The sequence below is a fragment of the Gastrolobium bilobum genome, unplaced genomic scaffold (assembly GCF_033153095.1).
Source record: "Gastrolobium bilobum isolate Gb01-03AN ecotype WA unplaced genomic scaffold, APGP_CSIRO_Gbil_v1 utg10532, whole genome shotgun sequence".
Taxonomy (NCBI): Eukaryota; Viridiplantae; Streptophyta; class Magnoliopsida; order Fabales; family Fabaceae; genus Gastrolobium; species Gastrolobium bilobum.
The window spans coordinates 59,896-81,124 of record NW_026897440.1 but is presented as its reverse complement, the minus strand read 5'-3'; the positions used below and the strand labels follow the sequence as shown (position 1 = coordinate 81,124).

At 32.6% G+C, this 21,229-nt stretch overlaps 2 protein-coding genes and 1 non-coding gene across 5 annotated transcripts; 2 read left to right on the top strand and 1 right to left on the bottom strand.

The window, feature by feature from the left end:
* Window positions 1-513: 513 nt before the first annotated feature.
* On the top strand, window positions 514-4,670 carry LOC133306969 (uncharacterized). 2 transcript variants are annotated; one of them, XM_061507385.1, is made up of 10 exons: window positions 514-698; window positions 789-854; window positions 976-1,081; window positions 1,847-1,889; window positions 2,094-2,166; window positions 2,910-2,997; window positions 3,431-3,487; window positions 3,575-3,653; window positions 4,282-4,308; window positions 4,377-4,670. In XM_061507385.1, the coding sequence occupies exons 1-9, from the start codon at window positions 628-630 to the stop codon at window positions 4,293-4,295; spliced, it is 597 nt and encodes a 198-aa protein (XP_061363369.1). In that variant the 5' UTR covers window positions 514-627; the 3' UTR covers window positions 4,296-4,308; window positions 4,377-4,670. The 2 variants fall into 2 exon arrangements, with proteins under 2 accessions (XP_061363369.1, XP_061363368.1); XM_061507384.1 differs by having other exon boundaries at window positions 4,282-4,670.
* Window positions 4,671-5,548: 878 nt separating this feature from the next.
* TRNAG-UCC (transfer RNA glycine (anticodon UCC)) lies at window positions 5,549-5,620 on the top strand. The gene has a single exon. It is a non-coding gene; the product is annotated as a tRNA-Gly (tRNA).
* A 6,470-nt stretch (window positions 5,621-12,090) lies between these two features.
* On the bottom strand, window positions 12,091-16,517 carry LOC133306966 (uncharacterized). 2 transcript variants are annotated; one of them, XM_061507380.1, is made up of 2 exons: window positions 16,373-16,517; window positions 12,091-14,201 (listed from the first exon to the last, which is right to left on the bottom strand). In XM_061507380.1, exon 2 carries the CDS (start codon window positions 14,074-14,076, stop codon window positions 12,289-12,291), a length of 1,788 nt encoding a protein of 595 aa, XP_061363364.1. In that variant the 5' UTR covers window positions 14,077-14,201; window positions 16,373-16,517; the 3' UTR covers window positions 12,091-12,288. The 2 variants fall into 2 exon arrangements, with proteins under 2 accessions (XP_061363364.1, XP_061363365.1); XM_061507381.1 differs by lacking the exon at window positions 16,373-16,517 and adding an exon at window positions 16,005-16,182.
* Window positions 16,518-21,229: the final 4,712 nt, after the last annotated feature.

The following is a 21,229-nucleotide window of genomic DNA, read 5'->3' as shown; positions in this document are numbered from 1 at the left end:
ACCTTAAAACACAATATTTTTTATTAAAATAACACAATTCTATATCTTTCAAAATGATAAACACTATTCCCTATAATTAAAGTTGTAAATTGTTGTGACAATTTTAACAAGATTTTCTTTTATTTGAGAAAAACAATTATCTGACTATGGATCGCACAAGTTATGAAACAAGCGATCAAGGAAATAAGAAGCAAGCAAGCATTTAACATCCAATCCAACTAAAATCAAGAATGAAAATTATGCGATAATTCAAAAATTAAGCTGATAACTTATTGAAAGAATGTTCCATAGAAAAAGTACGAAGAAATCTAATCTAATCAAATTAAATTTTAAAAAAACTCGTTATTCCATTTTTATTTTCTATTTTTATATTTTGTTAAAGGGCTAATGTTTTGGGTTCATCATTCAGAGTATTGGGCTTGTCTTGTACCATTATCTCTTGTGCCCATTAACACTAACCTTTCCTTAAATTAAAAGGCTCACTATAATAATAGCCTGAGGCCTTTCGGTTTGTTCTTTTTCCTCTTTCTGTCGACTCTCAACGCTGCTGCGTGTTTTTGCTCTTTTTCTTTCTGGTCCTGGTTAGGGTTTTGCATAGTCTAACTCTTCTTCTCCGCCACGTCCACGATGGGTAAAGCTAAAAAGGGACCCAAATTTGCGGTTATGAAGAAGGTTATCACTTCTAAAGCTATCAAAAAGTGAGTTTTTTTTTTCTTCCTTACGTGTTTGTTCCTTCGTTATGCTTGGATTTCCTCTTTTTTCATTGCTTGCATTTGTGTCAAATTCAGCTATAAAGAAGAGGTTTTGAAACCAGAAAAGAAGAACCTTCTAAAGGAAAAGCTACCAAGAAATGTGTAAGCCTTCGTTCTCGCTCTTTTCTTTCACTTATGATTCCTCATGAATATATCAGTTTTTTTTTTTTGCTTCCACCTTTTCAGTTTTTTGTAATCTATGGTTTGAATTTGAATTATTTAGTCCAAGTCACTCGTCGGCGCTTTTCTTTCAATACAATACTTCGTTGGGACCCCCTTATCGTGTTTTGGTGGATACCAACTTCATCAATTTCTCCATCCAGAATAAAGTGAGTGTTCTTTGTTTTGCTTTAATTTTATTGAATGTTTGGAGTGGTGACAATAGACTTGTCTGTCTCTCATGACCATAATGTTATGGATGACGCAAGTACATTAGTATAACTATTGCATTCATTCAGAGAAACAATAAGTTCAGAAATTGATGGGTTTGATGGATTCTGAAATTATAACTATTGCTTCATTCATTCAGAGAAACAATAAGTTCAGAAAGCCATACTCACTTATTTCTCTGAGCCACCACAGTGTATATATCACACTCTTTTTACTTTGGTTATTTGTCACAAATTACTAAATTGTTTTTTCCAATGCAAAAATGTCCAATGATATAATCTAATATACCAATTAAAAGGGACTTGACGGGATGAGAGGGAGATATTCTGAGGGAAAGTTGATCATGGATTAGATTTGGTTCACCAAAAATTCCAAGAAAGAAAAAGTCGAGGCTTTGGTGATCTCGAGGAGGAAAACGGGGTCAGGGTACTTCTCATATAGAGGGAAAGGAAGAGTGAGAAAGAGGTGGTATCCATCAAGGTCTTAAAAAAATGGACGTGACTCTTGCTATTATAGCTATGAAGAGGTCTTGCCTCTGCTAGGCCCTGTTAGAGAATGATTCTCATGTGCTTTTCTTTAATGGATTAAAGTGCTAAATCATTTCAGTGCGTGATGGATGTAATTAAAACTGCATGAGTTGTATCATTATTTTTTTATGTTTCTTTGATGCTGGCTCACACAATTCTCTGGCTCTGTTTACGTAGTTGGATCTGGAGAAGGGAATGATGGACTGCTTATATGCAAAATGTGAGTTTGATTTAGATGATTACTTGTCTAAATTTATGAAATTCATGTTCAAGTTTAATTGAATGTTGGGGTTTCTATCAAGATATAGAGATTACGCGGTGATATCCTTTGCCTGGATTCAAATGCTTTTGTGATGTTACATATTTGAATCAACATCCCATACTCTATGCTGACCCTTGTTCTGTTAATATTTTGGATTTTCAGGCACCCCTTGTATCACCGACTGTGTGATGGCAGAACTCGAGAAGTTAGGTCAAAAATATCGTGTAGCTCTAAGGTAGATGCTATGTCTTGTGCCTTCATTATTATTTGTCTTTATTCTCATACACTTTGGATGTAGATATAAAAATTCAAAGTTATGTATGCATGCTGGGCTTGTCCAAGCTTTTTGCAAGTTTTCTTATTCACTATGTGCTTTATTAATCGAATTTTATGTCGGGGAAAAAATAGATCCTTTTGTATATTTCTCTGCTGAAATCCCTAATTTTTCATAAAATAAGAGAAATCAAATATGACCATACATCATTAGTGCATTCTGTTAAAAAATATAAGCCATCTCTCAGTCTAGTAGAAAAAATAAACTATATTATTCTAGTTTCAGCTTCTTGCATAGTTATCAAATGCGGATTGCGGCATGTCGCGGCCAACCCCAAAAAACGCTATAGCGGGTTGCGGTTGCGGAAATAGCGGAATAGATATATGACAGAAATAATGACAAAAAGAAACATTTTTCAAAGGCAGAGATAGCATAAGTGATAGAGAGAGACGCGGATAGACTAAAAAACCCTTAGATTTTTTCTATTACACATTTAAATTTAGGACAAAATTGACATTTTGCCTTATGACAGCAATATGGCCACAAATGTGACCGCAATGGCCGCTATTGCGTTCCGGTGTGACGCGGCGCGGTTTCTTGCGGCGAGGCACCGCAACGCCCATACGGCGCGGCTCACGGCGCTATTGCGGCGCAATTAACTACTATGGCTTCTTGGTGTATTAATTTATCCCTTTACATGACAGGATTGCAAAGGATCCTCGATTTGAGAGAATACTCTGTACTCATAAAGGGACCTATGCTGATGATTGCCTTGTTGAGAGAGTTACTCAGGTGTGATTTATTTTTAAGTATCTGTAAAATGTTCGGAATCATCTGGCTGAGATTTGATTATCAAGATTTAAGATCAATTTATGGTTTTCAGGCTGGATGAAAAGTAATCTTTTTGCTGTTTTGAAGTTACATTTTCTCTCTCCTGTCTTGTAATTTTGAACTTTGAAAAATTTCAGCAAAGCTTTTCTCAATTTTGAATTCATAGCTAAGATAATGGATATGATTGAGTTTTATTTGCTTCATTCTAGGTGTTTATGAACCTCATTTTCCAATTCTTGACTTTTACAATTTATATTCATTAAGTGAGCAATTTTATTAGAAATAATTTCAAATAAAAGTAATGGTAACATGCTTCCGCTGCCTTATTTTTTTTTTTTTTTAAAAAAATTTTAAATTTTATTTTTTAATACAAAAACCATTTTCTTGTAAGCAGCATAAGTGCTACATTGTTGCAACATGTGATCGGGACTTGAAGAGGAGGATCCGGAAGGTAAAGTCGTGAATCATTTCTCCATCTTTCAATGTTTTGATATTTAATCCAGACGTGTGATCCTTGAACTGGGTTTTTGTATTGCAGATTCCTGGTGTGCCAATAATGTACATCACCAAACACAAGTACTCAATAGAGAGGTTGCCTGAAGCAACAATTGGTGGAGGTAGCGAATAATGCACTAATATTTATATTTATTTGCAATGAAGGTTCATTGACTGCCAAGAACACGTAATGTAGCTAGCGACTAATTCCGAGTTGAGTTTAGTTTTTTGGACAAACCAACCTTGTATAGCCTCTTCGATAAACAAGATAAGCTAAGTTTCATCAAGTTTGGCTCTTCACTCCAAAGCTGTTTTGTTTTAATATATAACTTTGCCTCCTGCAAAGAGACATACTGCTTTAGTTAATGTGAATTTGAATAACATGAACCATTTTCTGGAAAACCCTGGTCAGTATGAACCTCCTTTAGTCATAGAATAAATTTATAGATCCTAATCTATCACTTTTATACTAAAGTAATGTTTCAGCTGATTTGAGTTTAAAGTCAATTTTGTAATAAAGCAATTGCTTCTTGGATCTTAACTTATTCAGTTCAATGACTCCCAAACAAAATGTAATATTTTATTAGTTAATATTCAAGTGTCTAATCAGGTAGTCATGAGTGGAAATGAATCATTAATCCTATTAGCAATTAGCAATACTAGATTTTCTATGGTTATTCTTTCTTTACCTATGAGTGTTAGTATTTTTTTTTCCTACAACTGATGACACACTTGTGGTTCTTAATGCAGCCCCAAGAATCTGATGCAGTAAAAATGGTAAAGCTGTGTATACTGATTATCTTGTCACTAATTTCATGGTTGAGAAATATGAAATCCTGCTGCAGTACCGTGCATGTTTGGTCCTTTTGCTGGCTGGATTGAATTCTGATGGAAAAGCTTGACACTGAACGAGAAGTAACTCTTCAATGGTTGATACATGAAATTTCCCTAGTATAACTTGGTGGTTGGGTTCTGCCAAAATTTTGTTTTCCTCCTGTTGCCTCGTTAATGTATGAAGGTGAACCTTGAAGACTGCCAGAACTATGGTGGCACTTTGATGGTTCTTGCCATATAAATCACAAGAAATGATTTTTTTTTTTTTGTGTTGTTTGGAAGAGAAAAGTTTATTTTCTTGAGTCTGAATAGAATTGAGTTCGTCCTTCACATGTCAGAAGACTGAATCGGAAAACTTAAGGCAGGGTGTATAATAACTGGCTATTATATTCCTGAATCTTAAATGACATAAAAGAGCTAAAGTTTGACCACAAATGCTTATCCTAGACGCTTGTGTTTAAACTTCAGCTTGTAAATGTCACTAAAAATAAAAATAAAAATTATAATTGTTAGATGTACAGAATTTGATAAGAGATAATTTTATTTATAATATTAGAAATGGTTTTCCCTATAATTTATTTTGTTTTGTTTATAATTAGATTTTTGTCTAATTTTAAAATATTAGACAGTTTAACCATTTAAATTAATTAATTATTCATTTTGTTTAGTCTTGTTTTGACAGTAGAATGGGTTTTGATCAGTTTTTGTTGGTTTAAAGCAATTTAATCGTGAATAGAATTTTGAAACTAAATCATAATTAATTAGGAACTCTGATACATTTGAATCAATCCAACTATGTATTTCGGTCCAGTAACAATTTGACAATTTTATTTCATACATTCTATATAAAACACTGAATAAAGAAAAGAGATGGTACAATTAAAGGGTTTGGGGTTCTTATCTGTTCATCATTTGGCATCGTGTCTCTAATTTTAATAAGATTCACTTGATTAAAATAATTAAAATTTCTCCATATAAACCTTTAGCAAAGTAATAGACACTTGAACGGTACGTGAAATCTATGATTGGGTCAAAATGTCTTCTATAAAAAGAAAAAAAGAAAGAAGCATTGAAATAGGAAAAATAAGGAATAAGTAATTTAATAATACAAACTTAGAGAAATGTGAAACTGGTAAAAAAAACTGCAATATGAAGTCAAATACATTTAAAACTTTCACGCACAGCGTTTGTAGTCCAACGGTTAGGATAATTGCCTTCCAAGCAATAGACCCGGGTTCGACTCCCGGCAAACGCATAAATATCTTAATTTTTATTATTATTTATTTTACATCCTAATTCCTTATTGCTAGATATAACTGACATTATATTAACGGTCTTCAACTAATAACGTGCACAAATTGTTTTGATTTCCATCTATTCCACTCAATACCATAAATGAAATCCTTTGACAATGTTGATACAGTACCTGCTCATATTGGCGCTGGTTAATAAGAGTGTTTGCGGTCTGAATTAGATCAGTAAAAATTATCCGATCTAGTTTTTTTGGTTTGATCTTGTAATCATTCATTTGATTTTAATTTTTTTTTTTTTAAATCCGATCCGATCCAATCCAATTTTTTTTTTTTTTCGGATTAGATCAGTTTTTGACTTTTTGAAAAGTTTAAAATTTATTTCATAATTATTGTATAAATAACATATCTTTTGTATGTGGGAAAAATGTTTGTCTTTTTAAAGAATATAACTTTGTGTTATTTTATATCCTAACCGTTGATTTCTGTCAATCAACGGTTAGGATTTATTGGATTTTATTACGAATTATTAATTAATTAATAAGTTTGACCTAGTAAATCCTAACCGTTGATTGACGAAAATCAATGGTTAGAATCTAAAATGACACAGTTATATCCTTTAAAAGGACAAACATTTTTTCCATTATATATATTAGCTTTGTAATAAAAATAATTTGAAACACAAAAGCATCTATAAACGATAATATAATTTTTTTTGGCAATGAGATATAAAGCTCTACACAGATGAAATGATGAAATTTTGATGATGGGATGTAGCTATATTTTTTCTTGGATTTAGTTTATAGGTTAATGAGTTTTGGGTTTAGAATTTTTTTGGACTATGATTAGTGAAATGCCCAAGTAGATAGAGAGGAATTAATATATTGGATCAGTTTTCATCAACCAATCCAAAAATCGATCCAATTCAATTAAAATTTGAAGTTTTTTAATCAGTTTTCGATTTTCGATTTTCGATTTATTCGGTTATCTGTTTTTCGATTTGATCACCGCTATTTGAATCGGTTGATGAACACCCCTACTCGTATTTGGAACATATTGTTTGCTATATACAATGGGGTTTGCATTTGTCATTTAACATGACACAACAAACTTTCTTACACACACAATATTTTGTGGAGCTCACACTTTTTGAAGAAAAAAGAAAAAAAAAAGAAATTACGGCACGTAAAATGAATCTCTATAACATTACACAATCATTTTTCCTACAACATAACTCTTATAAAACCCGTATACAATATACTAAAGTTCATGACAATTTTTCTTGTCATGTTTTTGAGTCGACAATGTGACAAGAAGAATGCCGGTGGAGGCCAAATTGAGATGTGCATTGACCGTTGTAATACCTTACGATGGGTTAAAGAATTAAGCCAGATATTGGGTCATGAAGCCATATGAAGGCAACCCCACTTGTGTGGAATGCCGATGAGCTATATATATGGTGTCAACATAAAAAACTCTAGGGCCCACCCAAATATGTCGAGAGCAATAGATACCTCACAATTATCTTGTATAGAGTGGGCTGGGTTGGGGTTGTGTAACCTCCAGGCTAAGGGAGGAAGCATTGGTGTCAATGTTGTTGTTCTTAGGGGACAAAAATTCTCCATGTTCATTGTGAAAGACCAAGACAGAGAGATAGAAAGCAAAGGTGTATGCTTTCACAGTGTTTTTCTCTCAATAAAGGTTTAGAGAATAATTTGTAAGATAATTTAACAAATGATATTAAGATAATTTGGCAAAATATGCTGGGCAAGCAAGTGGGAGACTTGGAACAAAAACATATATAAGATGGATTTTAGATTACTAAGATTGTAAGACAGCATGGAACGAGGTTCAGTTTAGCAAACTTTATCAAATTTAAACACATACATATCATCAAACTTTCTGAACTTTAATCGCATACATCTCACCAAACATTACCAATTACAGATACTGCCTGCTATCTTGCGCACATTGCTTATTGTCCAGATCCTGGTTTTGTCTACTAGTCATTCACTATGACCCAAGTGAATTAAAATAGCTCCTCTATCAATACCTAATGACAAATGACCCACATTAATAAAGGCATAAAATTGCAAAACTCAAGGGAAATTCTTCAAAATTTAATTTGTCAACTATGACTTCGTAACATACCAATTAAAATAAACAGGTGAGGGGAGGTCATAATTTATTTTAGAGTTGTGCAAAATAACCGAATTGAACCGAATTATATTTTTCTGAACTAATTCTGATAATCGAATTGGTTCTATAAACCTGATTAAAAATTGATCTAGACCAAAAGAACTAATTTGAAAAATCGGTTATTTGCATATCCAAACCGGTTCGAATTAAACAAAACATTTTCATTCTTTAAACTAAACAAGTTTAAATCAATTCGATTTGGTATAAATCAGTTTAAATCTATTGGAGAATATTCTTGGATAAGATCTGATCTTATCCAAGAGATCTTATCCAAGAATATTCTCCAATAAAATCAATTTAATTTGGTTCAAGAGAAAATGAGTTTGGGTCAAACTATATCCACCTTATTTTTGACTTTACAACACTAAAGAAGAGAAAATGAATCTTAGGTCAAATTAAGGGAAAATTACTTGTCCTTTTAAATGAGACAATTTATGTCATTTCACTCTCGTAAAGAGGTGAAACTCACACCTTTTTTTTTGTCCACTCTTTCTCCTTCATGATTTATCTCTTTCTCTCATTTAAAATGACATAACTTTACATCCTTTAAAATGATACACATTTTTCCCTCAAATTTGTTGGGTATGGCTCATACTTCGCATGCTGATGAGGGCCCTAATTATCAGGGTCAGCATAAAGGCAACTGGGTGGGTATTGTAATTTTCTTAGTCGTTTGTGCTTGGGCACATGAATAGCTGCTGTTAGGGTTTTGTAATCCTATTTATATTTGCCTTGTAAATCGAGAGACTTGTAACGAGTGGCGGTGAGGTGAATATAGTACAGACAAGCTGGACGTAACCTAAATTGGATGAACCAGGGTAAATCGCTGTGTCTATTCTCTCTCTTTTCTTTTCTGTTTTCGATTTGTGTGTTGTGGATTTCCAACAAAATTAATGTAATATAAAAGAGCTAACTTCTAAAATCATTTATAGCTAGAGTATCTATTGCATTTGATATTATTCTAGCAAGGAAGGGTTGGGATTTTCCTTTCGGTCTCACACAAGTGTCCTTACTTGGCAACTAAGCAACTTGTTCATTGGATCACAAACTTGGAGAGTGTTCATTGTTCAAGGAAGGAAGAGGCCTGTGATAAAAACCACTCCCAATATCTATTGAAAATACTCATCCAATTTGCTCAATTCACCCTGGATAATGATGGGAATTGTTTATCTCATTTAATATGAGATAAATTTATTTTCCTACACTCACATGTATAGGAGAGAGGAGAGAAAAGAGAGAAGAGAAAAAAAAATATAAATGAGTTCATCACTCAATATGCGAGTGTAAAAAATGAGTTTATCTGATGTTAAATGAGAAAACAATTCCTCTATAATAGAAAATTTTGATACCTGCTAGAAAAAATTGAATCTCCTCCCACATTCCCCTCTTGTGACAAGCTACCACTTACATTAGCCTACATGCTTCGCTGCAAATCAAAATGAAATGGAAACTACAATCAGAAACTAAATATTAGCGGTCAATAAGGCAAAATTTTATTTTATGATTAATAAAGTACACGACTAATTTGTTATTGTCGTTAGGTTAATTAACATTTAGAAAATAAAATAAAATTAAGGAACTAGCAAAAAGAACGAAGAAAAGTCCAAGGAGGATTGAAGTTGTGGCGATGTATTAATAAACATGGTTTATCTGTGAACATATTTTATTTTTAGTTTGGAAAAAAATTTAAATTAAATAAAAACGGTATTCTTTTTTTATAAAAGGAAAAAAATATTTCTGATTTTTTTGCAGAATTTTTTTTTCTCTATCAGACTTACATAAAAGTAAATGGGTTTCGGTAACTTTTTCTCTTTTTTCTCTCTATAATGGAATCCATTCATTTTTTATATAAGTGTGATAATTTTTTTATTCTACAGATATATTAAACCCTTTAAAACAAGTATAAAGATATAGAAAAGAAGCTAAAAAATATAAGGAATATGCCCTCAACAAAAGCGCACCCAAAGATTCTAATCTTTCCTAGTTACGTAGTTTTCATCTCCATCCTTTTTCTTCGCCGCCGCCGCCCCCCAAACATAATTTTGAAGTTCCTGTTTGAGGAAAATCGCCGAAAGCGAGGCCCAAAAAAGTGACTAGAAAATCCAACCAAACCAATCACATATTTTTCCCATTTGAAAACTTGATAATTCCAATTGTCCACAACATAAATCATTCAAGTATAATTTTACTGCGAAAATGGCATTTTGCTTTTTTGATCACAGCATACATGACTTTATGCCGGCGCTTATAACTGTGCCATGGTAGTTAAAATTCCGATTTAATTCTGTGATTTTACGATTTTATAATTTTTTACGATTTTTTTTACGTTAAGATTTTACGATTTACGATTTTTTATACTCTTCTGATTTTTGGTAAAATCCTGATTTTAACTAGCATGTCTGTGCAGCCATTACTATATGGATCACATTACAATGACCGGCAAGGTCTATCCTTGGAATCCCACCATTGCCAAAAGTATAAAGAAAAGCAATATTCACATATTCATAGTTTCCTGTGGCACAAGTTTCTGCCAAGGTCCCCTTGCTAGGATAAAAATCAATAATGAGAAAATTGGTATCAAAGTTCCTAGCAAACATGCCATTTTATGCCGCTTTCTTGGCCTAGTTTGAGTCACTAGCTCTTTTTTGAAATTAAGGCTTGGAAAAGAAAGATTTATACAGCTGAAGATTGCAATTTGCTTTGATAGTAATTGTGTTTTACTTGCACAAATGATAGGCGTGCCTTACCAGTTATCCAATATGGTGGGATTATGCATTTTGAATATTATGTAGTGTATATTGCGCGCCATAGAGGAGGCCAGAAGTAGGAGATTTTTTTTTCCAATCATTATTATTGTTATTATTTTAATTTAATTAAGAAAATGTCTATTACTATTCCCTTGTCTTTATGCTACTCTTATTCAACTATTTTATATTCGAAACACCATTCTTTTTCTTTGTTAATCAAACAAATATTTTATAACATTACATGAAAATCAATTAAATAAGGTGAAAATAATCATTGCAATGGACACTCCTTATAATTAAACTTATGATATTATAGTATATTTGTTTAGTAGAAAGACCCGTTATTTCCACCCTGATGCAAATATAGTTTCTATTTTAATTTATCACTGATAAATATATATAGGCACTTAGGTAGGACTAAAAATGAAATTAGTTAATTCATAAATTAGTCATTACACCAAAATTATCATTCAGTTGTCACAATTAGTTAATTCACAATCTTGTAAATTAGTTGTCACAATAAATTCAGAAAGGTGTTTATAATAGAATTTTGAATATAAAATTATTGCCAAATTATGGTTGTGCATGGAGTTTGGACGAGTTTAACATCGTTGAATCACCGAATTGAAAACAATTGACTGAAGAGAAAATTTCAGAAGGAGCATAAACTCAATGATGAGATGAATCAGTTATAAACAGAAACAATAAAAATATTAAAGAACCACGGTAAAAAGTACTTTGCTTAAACATGATTGATACTAGTTGTAGCTAAAACAGGTGACCCCTTATTCATACGTGTCTGATGTCTCATGCGCGCGCCTACATGAATAATTGTAAAAGAGGATATATATCGAGAATGTTAGTTGAACACCAACATGACATTAACATAAATCTACACTACATATATATAATTATAAAAGGATATTGGTAACAGTAATAGAAAATCCCACCATCGAAGTTGAGAACACCGTTCATTGGTACCACTACAATGGGACTCCTAATAATACTTCAACCCATTCGAGTGCACCAGAATCCACAATATGAAATATTTGGAGAAATACAAGCAGACTTGAAATATTAAAACCTGCATTGAGAAGAGAACAGCAATTTATCCAACAATTATGAAAGCAAAACAAGAAAACCAATAGCCAATAAATAGAAGCAAATGCACGCTGAAATCATCCATTCAGCTATAAGATGAATACCTGTACAGTTCTCAAGTCACGCCCTTCGAAAATGCTTTTCCATTGCAGTTTCCTCACCCTATCGATCAGTTTTCACGAGTTTATCGTTCCTCTAAAGTTCGTCAAAAATCAATCAAGAAAGGAATGTACTACTTCAAGACGTCACTAAAGAAGAGAACTAAAATTCAAAGACCAGAAAACCATGGTAACATTTTGAGGAAGGATGATAAACCAGTTCAAATTATTTTGCCCAATTTCAGATCATTGTGAGATTATGATACAATCCCCACAACAGAAACAAACCGGTAAGACAATTTTCAGACATTAACTACTTGTTCCGTGAGACAAGAGAAAACAGAGCATGCACACAGCCCACAACCATAGCAAGACGACTTGATGGGAAATATGCCAAAAACTAATGTATCCTTATTTTACCACTGACTGGTTCAGCATACATTTAAATTACAATACAAACATAACATTACTTCTATTTGCCGTAAAGTTGCTGAAACAAGAGATATTTTAACAATTAAACTAATTTTGTCAAATGGGCATTGCACATTTCTTTTGAGAATGTCCTAGCATATGGCAGCGACCGCATTGAACAACTCTTTTGGGACGCTTAAAGTTCTCCACTCGTAGAACCTTCTTTTTAGGCCTTCCAGGTGGTCGGCGAGTCTTTGGCGGGCGAATTATGATATCAACCCTTGCACCTCCTCCACCTTCTGCTCCTTCACCCTGTTCTCTCCATTGAATCTTCTCTGGAATAGGATTTATCGTCTGTGAATAGGTCATTCTGTAACTTTGTACAGTGAAGCATGGTTCAGCAAACATATGGGCATTGTGCCCACAAGAAATAAGTGCAGCAGCAGCATGGGCACAAGGTAAACCATACAGCTGCCAACGCCGACAAGAGCACTCACGACTACGTATATCCACAATATTGGTCCTCTCAGTTGACACAATTTCAAATTCAACTTCATTTGCCCGGAGTACTTGATAGCAATGAGCATCAGCAATTGCCTCCAAAATACGCTTCTCAGCAGACGGTACAAGAATTGATGTCCACCTCATGCCCATATCCTGCCGATCATTAAACCAAATTGCCATCTGCTGTCGGATGTGTTCCATCATCTGCACTATAGGGAGCTCATGACATTCAAGGGCCCAGTTATACAACAATTCTGTTACCCCAAGTGTGAAATGGCCATATCGAACACCATCAAAGTATGCCACAGCCCAGAGATGGGGAGGAAAGAGTTGAAACCAAGATATAACATCCTGTGATATTTCTATCATCTCATTGATCTTGCTTTCAAATTCAGCAGCTGTGAGGGCATAAACAGCATTCCAAAAGATGTTCACCAACTTTGTGTTTTTAAATGTATCTCGAAAATTTTCACTAACATAACGCAGACAGAAACCATGAGAGGCACTAGGAAAATGTGTTTCTACTGCCTCCACCATGCCTCTTTGCCTTTCAGATAGTATCGTCAGTCTAGGCATGTTTTCAGTGTTTACTCCTAGAAGCTTTCGCAATTCTGACATGAACCACATCCAGTTTTCATCACTTTCAGTATCGACAACAGCAATGGCCAAAGGAAACAAAGCATCATCAGCATCAACAGCTGCAGCACAAAGTAATGTACCTAGGTATTTTCCTTTAAGATGTGCTTTGTCAAGCTCTAAAAGTGGCCTACACGCATTTATAAACCCATAAATTGATGCACGATAAGAAATAAACAGGCGTTGAAAGCAATTTTCTTGTCCAGTGGCAACAACAGATGCAATGCTACCAGGGTTGGTTTTCCTTATTTGCTCACAGTATGCAGGGAGAAGACGGTAACCTTCTTCAAATGTTCCATGAAGTGCAGCCATGCTTCGCTCCTTCCCACGCCAAGCTTGCATGTAAGAAACAGCAACTCCATGCTGATCACGAATATCCTGAAGTATTTCCCTTGGTTTGTATTGTGGATTATCTCGAATGCGTGCTTCTACAGATCTTGCAACCCAACCCACTGATGCCTGCTGATGATGAAGGTTGCAAACTCCCTCACAAGTATGCTCTCCTTGCAAGGTTCTTATAGTAAAAGTTGGAACACCAGGACATTTTGCTACATGGACACGCCATGGGCACCCTTCTTTGGAGCATTTTGCTATAAAACGACTGCGATCTGACTTAACTATCCGAAGATCAAAATGCATAGCTATGGCAATATCTTTCAATGTTCTCCGGCAGGTTTCCACATCTGGAAACTCTTGCCCAATGACTAAAGGATGTTCTGCTATAGTAACAGAAGAATTATCTAAATCTAAAGAATGATTAGCCATATATCCACCAAAACAAGGAAATAGCTATGTCATGTGACTCTAAGGGTTTCCATCATATTTATGAATTATTAAGGGCTTCCAAGGATATGCATTGAAACACACCACCATATTAAACTTCCTCAACTCTGCAATACATAAGAGAACACATAATTAAATTCTATAAATAGTTCAGAACAGAAAATCATTGAAACAAAATGGAAATATGGAATTATCATACGAGTAAAGAACATAAAAGCTGTAAATAAAGTAAGTAACTGATAATGGATGTTCAATAATAGGATTATCCAAAATGAGAAAAATGAATACAATTGCAGTAGGAGAAATAGTAAAGGGACCCATCAGTAGACTTAGAAAATAAATCTAGGAACTTATATACTAATGTAAGAGTTTGTGAATAGATTATTGCTTGTTCAGCCTGAACATTATGAGCCCACCAACAAAAGGGAAGTATGTAGAAGTAAAACATTCACCTCTTGCATAAAATTAACGTATTCTTTGATAACTAAAAGTTCAAATTTTATAAGAAACCCAAGAAACACCATTTGAACTAAGAATCTTTCATCAGCAAGGAAAATCAGTTGCTTTGATTAATCTAATCACAACCACTATGATTTTGTATTCTTCTAAAACCTACCATTTGTGGGTCTGTATAACTTAATCCATAGAAAAGATTAAGCAAATGAAACAGGCTAAAAAGTATAACATGCTATCGAGATACAGGAAGCAAATTTATTAGAAGTTGATCCTAATTTTTCATCTTTCCAACTCAATTCTAATTAAAGAGGATAGGGATTGAAATCAATCATTACATGGATGATATAATTGCAGAAGTATAATGGTTTGAACAAAACCACTAAACGATTCTTGCTAGATTATACTTTCATGCAATATGATTGGTATTGTTGCCATGTGACCGGATGTCACTGGTTCGATTCATGAAATGAGCCTCATACAAATGCAAGTATGGCTGCCTACTATGGACCCACATAATGGGTCTGATACTTCCCTGAACCCTATGCAGAGCATGAGCTTTATAGCACTAGGTTGACCCTTTTTTTATTCTTACACATAATATAAATTTAGAACAATGGTCAGCCTGATCAAATGGTTGCAGGTGAAGAGTTCTTCACAAAACCTTATAGAGGGCAAACCTCGGTGCACGAGGCTCTCCAACTTTACAAGAGTAGGAGCGATGGTCAATTGGACGCAGCCTTACACATTTTACAAAGAAGCTATTTCTCGGACTCGAACTCGTGACCTTATAAAAGGATAATTTTTATCCTTGGAAGTTTCTATTGAACTTTTTTCATTACTTTATCCATAATCCGCATTTATAGTTGCAGTTACCTATAACTTATCCATCACCATCAAAGCAAACTGATTAAAGTTAACGGAAAATCCGCATTTCTGATTATAGTAACCTAACTGATTATAGAATATGATTTTGTCCTTGCCAACATGACCTTGCCTAAACTGCCCAAGTGGTTGATTGGCCTATCACACAATTTAAGTGATTACTACTTAATAAGTTGTTACCTGCACAGTACTGCTTCATTGCGTTTGTTTTTTAGGAAAAGTTCAACATGATCACATTCTCAGGCAATATAGGACATCACAGTAACAGCAAGCTCATTTTTGTAAACAAGAATCTTGTGAATCCTAATAATAAAGTTCAAGAAACGAAGAACATTTTCATCTTTATACCTATTAGTAACATCGCCCATTAGGATCCAGAAACTGAGGTTATGGGTTTTATTCAACCCCCCCACCACCCCCCCCCCCCCCCCCCCCCACTTCTCTCTCTTCCCTCCCTCTTCTACTACTGCTTCTGAAATCAGGGTTCTATTTTCAAAAAGCAAACAGGGTCAACAGCCAAGGAAGCGGCACATTCAAGTTTCAAATCACGGAACAAGGACCACATTGCTCACCTAGGTCACAACCTCTGTATCAAACGAAGCGCTGGGCAAGACGATAACTGTTCACACTCACTTCGGATCCAACAATTTGCAATCTGGAAATTTCAATTTCTGAATCCATAATTCAAATTTCGTAAACTACGAGGTGGGATTTTTCCTTGGTAAGAGAATTCGGAGAGAGCGACCAACATATATACATTATATAAAATTGAAATTTTTTTTTTGGGCACAAACAAAATCGAGACATCCAGAAACTTGTACGCGAAGCTAATTGGGGATATGATGCGGAAGAAAACGAACAAGAGGCGAAGAAAGGGAATTTCGTAGGAAATATGTGTAATTAATAACTATCGAGGAAGAAAGATAAAAAGAAAGAGCACCTTAGTTGATGTTTCTTTCTTCGTATTTGAATATTTGATAGCAGCGGTTTCTACTTACTGTTGTTACTTCTGTTCCTCTTTCTTCTTCTTCTTCTTCTTCAACTTTGGTTTCTGCAATTTGAGGAGAGATGGTGGACCGCAGTAAATCAACTTCTATTTCTTTTTGTTCTTCTGTGATTTTGTTGTTGTTTTTTATATTTAATTTCATTTTCAGAGCAATTTTTATTTTTTTTACAAATTTGATAAAATGTTTTTATCTGTAATTTTTTTTTTTTTCTATTTCACACCCTTCTTCAATTTTTATATTCATGTCGGTTTCATGCAATATCCAGCCTTGTGAAATATGAAATCATAGTTCTGGAGAGAATTCACGTAACATTTTTCCGACCCAAAATTAGGTGAACAAATACATTGTAAAAAAAAAAAAAAACTTAATTCCAATGCTATTTTTTTTATATAAGAAAGCAAACAAAAGAAACAATATCTTAATATTCTCCTATGTTATTCAACAGAGTTTTTTTTTAGGTATGACCCATACTTTGATGAGGAAGGTTTTTATTGACGTAAGTTAGGAGGAAGATAATTAGGATCCCGTTTTCATGTGAACAATGTTTCCTGACCCACAGAAATTAGATAAGCATCTGATTTATTGTAATTTTTTTCTTAATAAAGTGGACTTGATCTCTTGAATAACCGATGTTCTGTCAGAGTTTTCTTATTCTATTTATATTCTCATCGTAAATTAATGACTAACGAGTGGCGATAAAATAAATCTATTACAAACAAGTTGAGTAGTTTATATTAGATGAATTAGGATAAATCGCCGTATTCAATTAAAAAAAATTCATACAATTTTTTTATTATTATACAAGGGTGTTGATATGTTTTCTGATTTTTGTTTTTATTTAGTTTGATTATTTCCTTCATGTTAAGCGAAAAATTTAATATTTTTCTTCATGTGTTTTAGCCGATTTTATTTTGTAGTATTGTTGAATCAATGAAAAGTATTGAAGACTAATATAGAGGAGAAGGTTTATTTTCTACTCTATTCACTGTTTTTTTTTTTTTTGCAGCATATTTTTTTTCATGTTTTTTTTCTTTTGCCTTTATAGGGTGCTGTTCAATGTGCGGGATAATATTGAGCACAAGAACTTTGGCTCATTTTTTGATCATTTCTATTTGGTAAGACAATATGCATCTCAACACTGTTGTTGTTATATGAATTGTTATATATGAAGATATCTTATTATTGATTGAGCGTATCCACGACTGGTAATAATTGTTCTGGATAGTATTTAGCGCAAAAATTATTCCTCATTTTTCGATGATTTATCTTTGGCAGGACAATTTGCATCTCATATTCTCGTAACTTTTGATGTTGTATGAATTGCTGTATATGAAAATAATCAATTATAAAGTACATAACTATTTTTTATTTGCATAAAATACTGACACAGTTCTTTCTTTTAGTGATTAACCAACAACAAACGCCGACAAAATTTTTAATCTTTTTCCTCCGTGCATCGCACGGGTACTGCACTAGTTTTTTTTTATATAAGAAAGCAAACAAAATAAGCAATATCTTAATATTCTCCTATGTTATTGAACAGAGTTTGTTTTTTAGGTATGACCCATACTTTGAAGAGGAAGGTTTTTATTGACGGGAGTTAGCAGAAAGATAATTAGGATCCCGTTTTCATGTGAACAATGTTTCCAGGCCCACAGAAATTAGATAAGTATCTGATTTATTGTAATTTTTTTCTTAATAAAGTGGGCTTGATCTCTTCAATAACTGCTGTTCTGTCAGAGTTTTCTTATTCTATTTATATTCTTATTGTAAATTAATGATTAACGAGTGACGATAAAATAAATCTAGTACAAACAAGTTGAGTAGTTTATATTAGATGAATTAGGATAAATCACCGTATCAATTTTTTTTTTCTCTTCTCATTTTATGATTTGTATGCTGTGTAAAGTGTCGATTTCCAACATTTCTTAGTGTCAGTTCGAATACAAGTGAAATAAAGTGGTTTTTTTTCTTCCTAATTATGTCTGAAAATTAATTTAACAAAATGCATCTCGTTTCTTTTTTCATTCCTTCTCCCCTTTTCGTTGTTCGTCTAGATAAGGCTTTTATGAGATTTTCTTAGAACTCCCTAACACCTTACTAATTAGATTGTAATATGTAAATAAAGTAATTTTAAAATGGAAGTTATTAATCTCATGTTGCTTGAGATACTTCTCTCGTGTGAGATAAATATATGGGATCCATACTTTAAAACAAAAGAAGAAAAAATAGAAAAAACTGGTACAAAATTCGATGAATGTATAAAATGAGATAACTATCTCCAACGAAATAAGAAAAATATTTTCCTCAATTTATTTGTTTATATAAGTCTTTCACCAACCTTCATTTTATGGTCTGTTTAGAATGCTTGTCATTTTAAATTATTTTTAATTAAATAAAGTAATTCGTTGAGACTCACAATATCATTGAGTTAAACCGCAAAAAAAAATTAAGTTAATATTTTTTAATAAATTAATTACGCATTAAAAATTATACCTTTTCTTTTGCAAGAACGATTACAGTTTTGAAAATAATTACACATTTATTGCACAATATGACGGTCAATTTGGGCGTCACTCTCAAGAGGCAATCACATCTAATTTAGGCGTCACTCATCAGGTGTTGACATATGTCATATTTTTTTCCAAAAATAATAATAATTTAATCATAAAACTTCTGAAGGCCATAACTTTTGACTCGGGTATCCAAATCAGGTAATTCTTTTTTGATTTCACATAAATTTTCGAGATCTACGCAATGACATCTCATTTGACATATTTTATTTCTCACAAACACAATTTAAATTTGCAAGAATGATATTATAAAAGCGGTTAAACTCAAAAGCCTCTGAGTTCTGGGTTTGTGATTTAATAAAAAAATTAATAAAATTTTGATTTGTGATTTAAATTTTTTTTATAATAATTTTTTTATTATAACAAAAATTTGGTTTGTGATATAAATTAAAAATAAAAAAAATTACTATTAATAAGGAAAACAAAATAAAGATTTGATTTGTGATTTAAACTAAAAAATCAATTTTAAAAATCTGTAGAAATAAAAAAAATAATTAAATAAATATTCTAAATCTATAAGGAAGAAGGATATTATTTTTAAAATTAATGATTAATGCTATAAGCTTCTGGGTTATTATTCGTGGTCTGAAATTAATGATGACTTATGAATGTTTTCAAAAATAAAATTACCTAAATTAGGCGTGATTGCCTCTTGATTGAAATCCAATTTAGACGTGATTGGTGACGTGTCAGGTGTTGACACGTGTCATATTTTTAAACTCAGAAGCCTCTGAGTTCTGGGTTTATGATTTATTATAAAAAATAAATAAAGATTTGATGTGTGATTTAAACTAAAAAAATAAAAAAAATTATTTTTATTATAAAAAAATTTTGGTTTGTGATTTAAATTAAAAATAACAATTATTATTAATAAGGAAAAGAAAATAAAGATTTGATTAGTGATTTAAACTCAAAAATTAATTTGAAAAATCTGTATTAATAAAGAAAATAATTAAATAAATATTCTAAATCTCTAAGGAAGAAGGATTTTATTTTTGAAAAACATTCATAAGCCATCATTGATTTCAGACTACGAATCAAATCACAAATCAAATCTTTATTTATTTTTTTAATTTAAATCACAAATTAAATCTTTATTTATTTTTTATATTAAATCATAAACTCAGAACTCAGAGGATTCTGGGTTTAACCGCTCTTATAATATCATTCTTGCAAATTTAAATTATATTTGTGAGAAATAAAATGTATCAAATGAGATGTCATTGCGTAGATCTCAAAAAGTTACGTGGAATCAAAAAAAGAATTACCTGATTTGAATACCCGAGTCAAAAGTTATGGCCTTCAGAAGTTTTATGATTAAATTCTTATTTTTTTGGAAAAAAAATATGACACGTGTCAACACCTGATAAGTGACGCCTAAATTAGGCGTGATTGTCTCTTGAATGACGCCCAAATTGAACGTCAGCAATAAATATATAATTATTTTTAAAACTGTAATAAATGTATAATTAATTTATTAAAAACCATAAAATTAATTTTTTTGCGAAGTGTTAAACTGGTAAAATGCTAATATATTTTAACCGAACTTGTAATGGGTCGAGTTCAAACTAGCCAGGCCAACCCATTTATTAGCTCACTAAAAACTAAATAAAAAACTTTGGTTGCATAATTGTCTTCGTTTGGCCTTACTTGGATTCGATGAAGAAAGAGAATGATGCTCTGAATTGACCAAAAAAAAGAAAGAAAGAGAAAGCGCTTCCAACTTCCACTCTGTGTCTCCAGAACCATGATCATGTACACTTCATATTCTACCGGCTAACTAGAAGAACTATTGTAATTACATTAAGTTATTTCTTTTTTGAACTTACTAACTGAAAACCATAAAGTTGTTTCCAACTGAAAATCCTAATCTATGTATAGAATATATGTAAATTAACCATTACTATAGAAAGATAACAGGCATATACCCCAAAGTTGAATTAAGATAATAACCATATATTTATGGAAAGAAAGGTGCAGGTCAAAATGTAACCGTAATAAACCAAAGGAAAACGTTGGATTCCATCTATGTATGGCCTGTAAAACAATAAATCAATAATAACATGGTGCAACTGATTTGAATTCCAAATTTGTCGGAGTCCATGTAAAAGGACACCTCATAATCATGTCCACTCAAATCTGCCCCCTTTTCTCTCCTATAGTTCTGAGGAAATTTCATCATTTTTTTTTTCATTCCCCTCATGCATGCATGGCTTC

Bases quoted from the DNA above. Each gene is read 5' to 3' on its own strand.
- LOC133306966 (XM_061507380.1), bottom strand. From the start codon at position 14,076: ATGGCTAATCATTCTTTAGATTTAGATAATTCTTCTGTTACTATAGCA.
- LOC133306969 (XM_061507385.1), top strand. From the start codon at position 628: ATGGGTAAAGCTAAAAAGGGACCCAAATTTGCGGTTATGAAGAAGGTT. The intron at 1,890-2,093 runs GTGAGTTTGATT...TTGGATTTTCAG, and splicing joins GGACTGCTTATATGCAAAAT to GCACCCCTTGTATCACCGAC. The intron at 2,167-2,909 runs GTAGATGCTATG...TTTACATGACAG, and splicing joins AAATATCGTGTAGCTCTAAG to GATTGCAAAGGATCCTCGAT.